General features: G+C 51.7%; 1 protein-coding gene across 1 annotated transcript; it reads right to left on the reverse strand.

Moving 5' to 3' along the window:
- Nucleotides 1-3494: 3494 nt before the first annotated feature.
- On the reverse strand, nt 3495-7088 carry LOC306815400 (olfactory receptor 14J1-like; the record flags this gene model as incomplete). Its single annotated transcript, XM_079331962.1, has 3 exons — nt 6947-7088; nt 5002-5719; nt 3495-3501 (listed from the first exon to the last, which is right to left on the reverse strand). Exons 2-3 carry the CDS (start codon nt 5694-5696, stop codon nt 3495-3497), a joined length of 702 nt encoding a protein of 233 aa, XP_079188088.1. The 5' UTR covers nt 5697-5719; nt 6947-7088.
- Between the last annotated feature and the right edge of the window lie 3382 nt (nt 7089-10470).

The following is a 10470-nucleotide window of genomic DNA, read 5'->3' on the forward strand; positions in this document are numbered from 1 at the left end:
ACTCAGGGAGAAAAGAGGCTGCATCACCTTTGGACAGAAGGGCAGGCAACTCAGGAAGTGTTTATTGATGTGGTTAGGTCATCCAGAAAAATAAGAGGTGAAACCTCAATTAGGATATAGCCTGGCCGTGACTGTGAAGGATAAAACATCTTATTTTATAAACACATTAGCAGGAAAAGCAGGGACAAGGAGAACCTCCATTCCTTATTGGGGGAAGATATGGTTGCCAAAGATGAAGAAAAGTCTGAAGAATTTAACTCCTTCCTTGCCTCAGTTTTCAAGTAGAAGACATTTTGTCCCCAGGACAAGTGTTCTCCTGAGCTGGTAGATGGGGAAGGGGAGCAGAAGAGACTCCCTGAAATCCAGGAGGAAGCAGCTGGGGACCTGCTGAGCCACTCAGATGCTCACAGGTGTCTCTGGGACCAGATGGGATTCATCCTAGGGGCATGAGAGAGCTGCTGGATGAGCTCCCCAAGCTGTTCTCCATCATTTATCATCAGTCCTGGCTCACCAGGGAGGTCCCAGAGGACTGGAGGTGCCAATGTGAGCCCATCCCCAAGAAGGGCTGGAAGGAGGATCTGGGGAACTCCAGGCCTGTCAGCCTGACCTCGGTGCCCAGCAAGGTGATGGAACAGATCACCTTGAGTGTCATCACAGGGCACCTGCAGGATGGCTGAGGGATCAGAGCCAGCCAGCATGGATTTCAATATCTGCATTGATGATCTGGATGAGGGAATTGAGTGCTCCATCAGCAAATTTGCAGATGACTGCAAGCTTGGTGAGAGTGTTGATCTTCTGGAGGGTAGGAGGGCTCTGCAAAGGGACCTGGACAGGCTGGATCCAGGGCCCAAATCCAACAAGGTGAGTTTAGCAAGACCAAGTGCTGGGTCCTGCACTTTGGCCACAACAACCCCTTCACTGCTCCAGGCTGGGGAAAGAGTGGCTGGACAGCAGCCAGGCAGAAAGGGACCTAAAGGCACTGATGGACAGCAGGCTGGACATGAGCCAGCAGAGTGCCCAGGTAGCCAAGAAGGCCAATGGCACCTGGCCTGGGTCAGGAATGGTGTGACCAGCCGGACCAGGCAGTGATTCTTCCCTTGTGCTCAGAACTTGTTGGACACACCTCAAGTGCTGTGTCCAGTTCTGGGCCCCCAATTTAGGAAAGAAATGTCGGGGCTGGAGCATGTCCAGAGAAGGGCAACAATGCTGGTAAAGGGTTCTGGAACCCAAGTGCTGTGAGGAGGGGCTGAAGGAGATGGGGATATTTATCCTGAAGGAGGTTCATGGGATATCTCATCACTCTCTACAACTCCCTGACAGAAGGGTGCAGCCAGGTGGGGGTCAGGTTTTGTTCCCAGGAAACAGCCACAGGATAAGAGAACACAGCCATGAAATGCAGCAGGGCAGGTTTAGGCTAGACATTAGGAAATATTCCTCATTAAAATGGTGATTTGGCGATTCGCCATTGGAACGTACTGCCCATTGAGGTGGTAGAGTCATTTCCCCTGGATATATTTAAGGAATAATTGGATGTGGCACTGAGTGCCATTATCAGGGTGAAAAAGTGCTGTTGGGTCACAATTTGGGTCACAATACCCTCCAGCAAATCAACATTCTCACCAAACTTGCAGTCATCTGCAAATTTGCTGATGGTGTACTCAATTCCCTCATCCAGATCATCAATGCAGATATTGAAATCCATGCTGGCTGGCTCTGATCCCTCAATGTCTGTCCAGCCTGGGTCATTCTGTGATTCTGTGGTGATTGTGACACTGCAGGACTCCAGGGAAGCGAGGTCCTGTTGTGACACTGTGGGGCTAAATGGAACAAAGGTCGATTGAATACTCCGGTCAACGTGGAAACACAGAGGCCACAGTGACACAGTGGGTTCTGTTAAACCACTGCAGGGACTCATGGAACTAAAGGAAGAGTTTTGACACCTGGGTGCCCCCTGAAACTAAGGGGGCACTGTGATACTGCAGGGCCTCATGTACTTGTACACTACTGTGACACTAACACTGCAGGATGTCATGGAACCAAGAACCCATTGTGACACTGCAGGATCTTGTGTCATCAGGGGTCCATTGTGATACTGTGCAAAGAAGGAGTCCATTGTGGCACTCCGGAGCCTTATGGAATTCAGGGGGCACCTGTGACTCTTCTGGGCCCCATGAAATCTAGGAGACAGTTGTGAGAGTTTTTGGCTTTGTGGAAACAAAGAGTCCATTGTGACACTGTGGAACCTCATGTAATAATGGGGGTGACTTTGCAGGGCCACATTGAACCAAGGGGCCAGTGTGATTCTTTGGGTCCTCGTGGACCCACAGAGACCACTGTGATACTGCTGGACCTCATATAACAAAGAGGCCATTTGGGCACTGCAGGGACTTATGGAATGAACAAAAAAATTGTGACACGGTGGTGCCCCATGGGACCAAGAGAACACTGGGACACATGGGAACCAAGGAAAGCATTGCTGCACTGCAAACCTCATGGAACCAAGGATCCACTGTGACACTGCAGATCATAGTGGCATGTCATAGATCATTGTAACACTCTAGGACCTCTAGGAACTGCAATGACACCAAGCTGGGTGTGAGTGTGGATCTTCTGGAGGGTAGGAGGGCTCTGCAGAGGAACCTGGACAGGCTGATTCAGGGCCCAAATCCAACAAGGTGAGGTTTAACAAGACCAAGTGCGAGGTCCTGCACTTTGCCCACAACAACCTCTGCAGTGCACCAGGCTGGAGACAGAGTGGCTGGACAGCAGCCAGGCAGAAAGGGACCTGGTGGCACTGATGGACAGCAGGCTGGACATGAGCCAGCAGTGTGCCCAGGTAGCCAAAAAGGCCAATGGCACCTGGCCTGGGTCAGGAATGGTGTGGCCAGCAGGACAGTGATTCTTCCCCTGTGCTTGGCACCGGTTTGGAAGCGCCTCAAGTGCTGTGTCCAGATCTGAGTTCCCAAACTAAGGAATGACACTGAGGGGCTGGAGCATGTGCAGAGAAGAGCAACAAGGCTGATGAGGGGTCAAGAACACAAGTCCTGTGAGGAGCAGCTGAGAGTTCTGGGGATGTTTATCCTGGATAAGAAGAGGCTCAGAGGAAACAAAGTGGTGTCAGGGCACAGGTTGGACTTGATGATCTCCAAGTTCTTTTCCAGCCTTGCTGATTCTGTGATTCTCTGAAACCACCCCTGGAGCAGTGTCAGGATGAGCCCTGGGCCTCCTCTGCAGAAGGTCCAGCAGCCCAGGTCCCTCAGCTTCTTCTCACAGCCCCAAAGCCCATCCTGTCAGTCCTGCAGAGCCTCTCCAGCCCCTCCTCACTGCCCAGAACTAGGAGTCCCACACCCAGATACAGCAGCCCAGATGTGCCCCTCTGGCCTGTGGTGCCTGTGTTAAGAGAGCAGCACGAGGCACTGCAGGAGCCTGCAGACAAATCCTGAAAAATTTGTAGGATGATTCTGCTCTTGAAGAGATGTTCCCATGGTGCCAACTCAGGAACTGAAATGGGGAGTGGGCCAGAGAGGAAAGGCAAACAGGCATGAATTGTTAGCAGGGGAGGGGACAGGGATGGAAAAGAGGTAGAAATTTTTACCTGGATAGAGGAAAGAAATCAAAGGTGAAGCACAGGAAATGCTCAAGCAATTTGGGGGTGGCTGCTAGGCATCCCTGGCTCTGAGCAACAACATCTGCAGTGGGACAGGAAACTCACAGCTCATGGGAACAAACTTTCTGCCTCACTTGAGAGGCCACGACAAACCTGAGTAGTTTCCCTTGTGTCCCCCAGCCCTTGCTGGCCCCAGGGGCTGATGTCATTTGTGCTCACTCAGCTCCATCTCCCCACAGCAGCACCATGGGGGTGCTGACGCCTGCTCTGTGCAGTGCAAACAGGGGCTCCTGAGCCAGTGCTGCCGTGTCTGTGCCTGCAAGGATGCAGCACCTGTGTGAGCTGGGGGAGAGGCCAAGGCTGCAGAGGGGGGATGTTTTTGGCAGGTGCATGAGGACGCTCTGGGACGCTGCCCTGGGCTGTCCAGCACAGTGGGGATGGATCAGCCCCTGCTCTGCTGCTCCTTGCCAGGGTCTCCCCCTTGCAGGGACCTTGCAGAGCACCAGCCATTCTGTTTGCCCCCAGCCTGCCCACGGCCAGCCTGGGGCTGCTCACAGGGGCTTTCTCTACTCAGCACTGGCCTGGCCAAGTGTTCTGGAGAGAGCCTGGCCAAGGAGCCTGGAGCCCCCAGGCCCTGCCCTGAGGCGTCAGCGCTGCCCCAGCAGTGCCCATGGCCTGTCCCTGCTGCAGCCCTGGCACTGCCACCCCCAGGGCTGTGCCTGGCCTGGAGAGCACTCAGGCCCTGCAGCAACACGAGGGGCAGGAGAGCAACGGGGCAGTGGCACGGGAGCAGCACTGGCAACACCAAGTGCTGCTGCTGGGCACAGCTGCTGTGCCAGCACTGATCTGCCCCAGCTCTGCACACAGACATTGCTGTTGCAGCTCCAGAGAAGGAAACAAAAGAGGGATAACCAGTGAAAACTACTAGGAGGACCTTAATTGTTTTAAAAGTCACCAAAAACACAGCTCCTTATTGAATCAGTTTGTGGCTCACAGCAGAAATAGGGAGAAATAAAATGAGAAAGGGCATGAAGAAGGACATTTCTTTGTGGCTCGTTTTAAAAAACCTAAAAGTTAAAGGACCTCCAAAATGAGACCAACAAGGACAATCAAAATGACTTTTATTACAAGTGATTTGTAGAAAAGGGCAGGCAGTTCAGTGTTTCTTAATTCTTCCAGTCATCAGTGTCCACACTGCAGCCTTGAGTTCCTGGTTCCTCAGGCTGTAGATGAGGGGGTTCAGGGCTGGAGGAACCACCGAGTACAGAACTGACAGGGACAGATCCAGGGATGACAAGGACATGGAGGGGGGCTTCAGGTGTGCAAATGTGCCCGTGCTGAAAAACAGGGAGACCATGGCCAGGTGAGGGAGGCAGGTGGAAAAGGCTTTGTGCCATCTCTGCCCAGAGGGGATCCTAATCACAGCCCTGAAGATCTGCACATAGGAGAAAACAATGAACACAAAACAGGCAAAAGCTAAACAAACACTAACTGCAAAAAGTCCAAGTTCCCTGAGATAGAATTTGGAGCAGGAGAGCTTGAGGATCTGTGGAATTTCACAGAAGAACCCCCCCAATGCATTTCCATGGCAAAGGGGCAGGGAAAATATATTGGCCGTGTGCAGCAGTGAATAGAGAAAGGCACTGGCCCAGGCAGCTGCTGCCATGTGGGCACAAGCTCTGCTGCCCAGGAGGGTCCCGTAGTGCAGGGGTTTGCAGATGGACACGTAGCGGTCGTAGCACATGATGGTCAGGAGAGAATACTCTGTTGACATAAAGAAAAAAAAGAAGAAAACTTGTGCAGCACATCCAGAGTGGGAGATGTTCCTGGTGTCCCAGAGGGAATTGTGCATGGCTTTGGGCACAGTGGTGCAGATGGTGCCCAGGTCAATGAGGGCCAGGTTGAGCAGGAAGAAGAACATGGGGGTGTGCAGGTGGTGGCCACAGGCTACAGCGCTGATGATGAGGCCGTTGGCCAGGAGGGCAGCCAGGGAGATGCCCAGGAAGAGGCAGAAGTGCAGGAGCTGCAGCTGCCGCTTGTCTGCTAAAGGCAGCAGGAGGAAGTGGCTGATGGAGCTGCTGTTCAACATTTCTTTAGTCTGGACATTGTGGACTGTTGAAAGAAGACATTGATACCTTGAGAGAGATTTCCGTGAGTCAATCCTGTGCAATTAAATTAGGAATCCCCTGAGAATTACTGCTCTTCCTGTGGGGGAACTTCACTAAAACTTGAATTTTTGAGTTTGGGTGTGTACTGCTGTGTTACTGCCTCATCTTCAGCACTACTCTCAGCCTGAATACTGGGGACCCCGGAAGGAAAACAGGACTCGCTGTGCTCCAGTGGTGTGACACCTGATGGTCCCACACAGCTGCACTTTGCTGATAATATCTTTCTCTAATTAAGGCTAATCACACATAAAATATGCTGGAAAAATAAAGTGCACTTTTACAAGGCTCCAGTTTCCAAGTCGATCTCTCTAAGTCCTGTCTTTCCCTAGGCACCTAAGGAGGGAGGACATCCATGGTTGCTCTGGCTCTCTGCTGCCTTAAGCTGTGCCAACTGGGAACTGTTTCTCTCTATCCAAGCTATGTCCCTGCCAGTGCTCCCAGAGCCCAGCCCTGTGGGCCCAGCTCTGCCCTGCACACCCCTCCCAGCACAGGGCACTGTCCAGGGATACCTCCCTGCCAGCAGAGCCTTAAGGGCAGCTCAGACAAAGTGAAATGATGCAAGCCAAGGTGCTGCTTCTGCTGCTGTCTGTAGGCAGAGGAGGGTGAGGAGGCACTTTGTGATGGAGATGTGAGGCAGATCTGCTGAGGCCCAGTGGGACAGTGCAGGAGTCTCAGTGACACAGACACACCTGGCAGCCCCTTTCCCTTGCCTTGAGGACAAAGCTGAGAGCAGCCCTGGCCATGCAGCACCATCTCCACAGCAGGAGGAATCTGCCCTGATGGGGATCACTCCTTTCACCACTATCTTCTCCCACAGTCCATGGGGAGCTGCCAGGCAGGCTGAGAGCTGCCCCTGGCAGGTGGCACATGCCCTGGGCTGGCCAAGAGCCCTGAGGGCTGCAGGAGCTGCTCTGCAGGACAGCCCTGGGCAGCCCTGGCTGCAGCCCCAGCTTCAGCCCCTGCAGCCATCCCTAGCAGCAGGAACCATCCTGCCCTGTCCCTCTGACAGTGCCCAGGACAGCCCCGCTCTGCAGCACATCCTCATCATCCTCCTGTGCCTCAGAGAAACTGGGAGAGTCCTCCTGACACATCCCCCAAGCTGTGGGCTGTGCTGGCTCCAGGAGATCCCTCCAGGAGCACAGGGGACATTGTCCTGCACCCACAGACTCACCATGTCCAGGGCTGTGAAGATGTTTCCCCAAGTGAAGTCTCAGCTCAATGTCTTCCCAGTCCTGACTGCCTTCAGCCTGTCTGTGCCTGCCTCCTGTCTCCTCAGTGCCTGCAGGCAGTGCCCTCAGCCCTGCTGGACTGGGAGAGGAGCAGCTTCTCAGCAGAAATGTCTTTTTGAAGCTTTTCCTGGTTGCCATTATCTCCCTCTGTGCCAGGAGACACAACAAAATGAGTTAGATGACCCTCTCAGGAGTTTGTTCTTTTTTAAATTAGAGTCGGTCCCTGAGAGAATGTTGTTGTAAAATCCTCTCAAGAACTCAAAATTAAATTGAAACTTGAAAGTTTCTTGAACTTTTAATGGGTCTCACTGAAAGACAGGACTGAGAAAGTTCCCCAAGGTACCAGATAGAGCAGAACAATGGAGGCAGTGATGACAGGTAGGAAAAAGGAAAAGTAAAGGTGTCTCTGATGCTGAGCAAACTTGGATGTGTTTCAGGAATGCTGAGTCCCAGACCCTGGCAAGGCAAATCCTGTCCCTCCCTCATTGCTCAGGGCTCTTCCCAGGCCACTGGGCTCTGGGGATGTGCAATGCCAAGGGCAGGACCATGGGGCGGCCCCTGCCAGGCTGCTGAGCAGGGACAAGGAGGCAATGAGGCCCCAGCACAGCAAGGGTCACTTGTCCCCTGCTGGCCTCAGGCCCAGGGCCAGCAGCCATGGCCCAAGTGCTGCAGCAGTTGGCTCTGGCAGGGCCTTTCAGCTGCTGCCCATCCCTGTGCCCTCTGCAGCCCAGGCTGTGCTACAGTGTCCATGCCTTGCCTTCTGTCCCTGCAGGCTGTCGGCATCCCCTGGCTGCCCCACCTCGCTGGCCCTTCCTTTGCTGACAGCTCTGCATCCTGCTGCCTCTGCCTGGCCATACACAGCCTTGGGCTGCTCCAGACTCCTTCTGGGGGACGTGTTGCACAACACCCCTGCCCTGGGAGAGAAGTTCCTTTTCCTTGTGTTCAGTCTAGTTTGCCTCAGCAGTTCTTTGCATGAATCCTTTCTTTGTCTCTCTGTTTTCCACTATGTCAAAAAGGATCCACCACCTCTGAAACGGCACTTCAATCCCTCCCAGGGCTCTCTTCTGCTGTCATCAGTCTCCACTCCACTGAGCTCTGAGGTCTTTCATCCCTATATAATGGTCATTTCCTTGAGGCCTGCAATCCCCACCTCTGGAGATCTCTGGACCCTCTCCAAGGTGTTTTCAAATGAAAACTATCACCTCATAGCATAAGAAAATCACCAGAGGTACAAGGCCAGACAGACCTCCCTGTTTTGGCTACTTTTTTTCTGGGAGCAATGCTTGAATAGATAGAATTTCGGTGGCCAAATTCCAGTTTTTTCCATGGCCCCTGGATGAGAAGACCAGTTCTTTTCCATAGGAAGGAAAGCACAGGGTCCCAGTGCTCTAGGGGCTGAAGAGAGGCAGCTCTCGAGATGTAAAGGTCAGCTGGATCTGTCAGGTCACCCCTGGGAGACCAAACCAATGAGATCTGTTCCATCTCCCCTAAGGCCATGATGCCCCAGAGTGTCAAAATGTATTCATTCCTTCTGCAGTGTCACAATGGCCCGTTGCTTCCATAAGGTCCTGAAGGCTCACAATAGCTTTTTGGCTCCATGGGCCTCACAGTTTCACAATGGCCTCCATGATTACTTGGGGCCTTGCAATGCTATAATGGTCTCCATGGATCCACTATGCCCTGCAGAATCACAATGCGCCTTTGGCTGCACAAGGCCCTGTAATGCAACCATGGCCTCTTGGTTCCACACAGCCCTGCTGCTTCACACCAGCCCCTTGGGACCCTGATGCCCAGCAGAGCTACAGCCATGTCCTTGGTGCCACAGGGTCCCCACAGCGTCACAGTGGTCCCATCATTTCAGAAGGCCTCTCAGTGTCACCATGGTCTCCACAGGAAGGAAGCCACAGAACACCAGTGTTTCAGGGGCTGATGAACTGTATCCCCCAGAGGACAAGGCCAGCCAGACCTGTGCAGCTTTTATCTGGGAGAAACACTTGCAGATAAGAATTTTGGAGGAAAAGTATAGATTTTGGCTATGGGTGTTTGTGCAGGAGGAACGGTTCCTTGTAGTCAGCATTACAGGACCACATGGGAAAAAGGCATTGGTCCATCCCTATGTAGTGCAAAGACACATCACACTGTGGGGAAGAGATTTGCTTTCTCAGTGGGGAGCCAGAATTCAACTGGATTTTTCATAGGGGTCACTGCGACACTCAGCTTTTTAAAATTAACCTGGAAAACGGATGCCCCCATTTGGGAAGCTCAGTGGCCCCTAACAAACAATAAGCTGAGTGTTCTTAAAAACCTAGCGGCTGAACAACTGCAAACAGGCCACATAACACCCACTACCAGCCCATGGAACTCGCCTGTATTTGTAATTCATAAGAAAGGCTCTGGCACCTGGAGATTATTACACGATCTCAGAAAAATTAATGCAGTGATTGAAGACATAGGAGCCCTACAGCCAGGCCTGCCCAACCTTTCCATGATCCCAAGAGACTGGTCACTTGTTATTATCGATCTAAAGAACTGTTTCTTTAACATCCCACTACACCCAGACCATGCACCTCACTTTGCTTTCTCTGTTCCAAGCACAAACCTGCAGGAACCACTTCAAAGGTACCATTGGCTCGTTTTGCTACAAGGAATGAAAATTTCTCCAACCATCTGCCAGTATTACGTAGCCCGTGCCTTATCTCCAGTTCATGAGCAATTCCCAGAATCATTCATAATTCACTATATGGATGATTTATTGATAGCAGCTCCAATGCAGAAACAAATGGAGACAACCCGTGACAGTGTTGTTGCTGAAATCACAAAAGCAGGACTGGTGATTTCTGAATCAAAAATACAAGAGATTGCTCCCTGGAAATATTTGGGTTGGAAATTGACAGAACAATCTATTGTGCCTCAGAAAGTACAAATCCGGAAGGAGGTCCACACTTTATAGGATCTACAGCAGCTTTTAGGAGAGATTAACTGGGTCAGACCTGTGTTAGGAGTCACTGCTGATGAACTTGCTCCACTTTTTGACTTGTTGAAAGGGGACAATAACATTAGATCCCCATGGTCTCTCACACCTGAAGCTTGCAAAGCCTTAGAAAAAATTACAGAAGCCCTGTGAACCAGGCAGGCACATCACTGTATGCCAGATAAAACCTTTTTCCTTGCAATTTTAGGACAAGAGCTGAGACTGTGTGGTCTCATCTTTCAATGGGACCCCTCTCAAAAAGATCCCTTGTTAATGATTGAATGGGTTTTCATTTCTTATAGGTCACCAAAAACAATCCTCACACCTTTAGAAATGACATCGCAGATTATCATCAAGGTAGAGCAAAGCTTCTTTCAATAGCAGGTTGTGAATTTGCAATTATTTATTTGCCCATGAAGAAAGCTTATTTTGAGTGGACAATGCAAAAATCAGAAGACTTGCTGTATGCCTTACTGGATTTTCCAGGCGCTTGTT

Source organism: Erithacus rubecula, assembly GCF_903797595.1.
Source record: "Erithacus rubecula genome assembly, contig: scaffold_127_arrow_ctg1, whole genome shotgun sequence".
Taxonomy (NCBI): Eukaryota; Metazoa; Chordata; class Aves; order Passeriformes; family Muscicapidae; genus Erithacus; species Erithacus rubecula.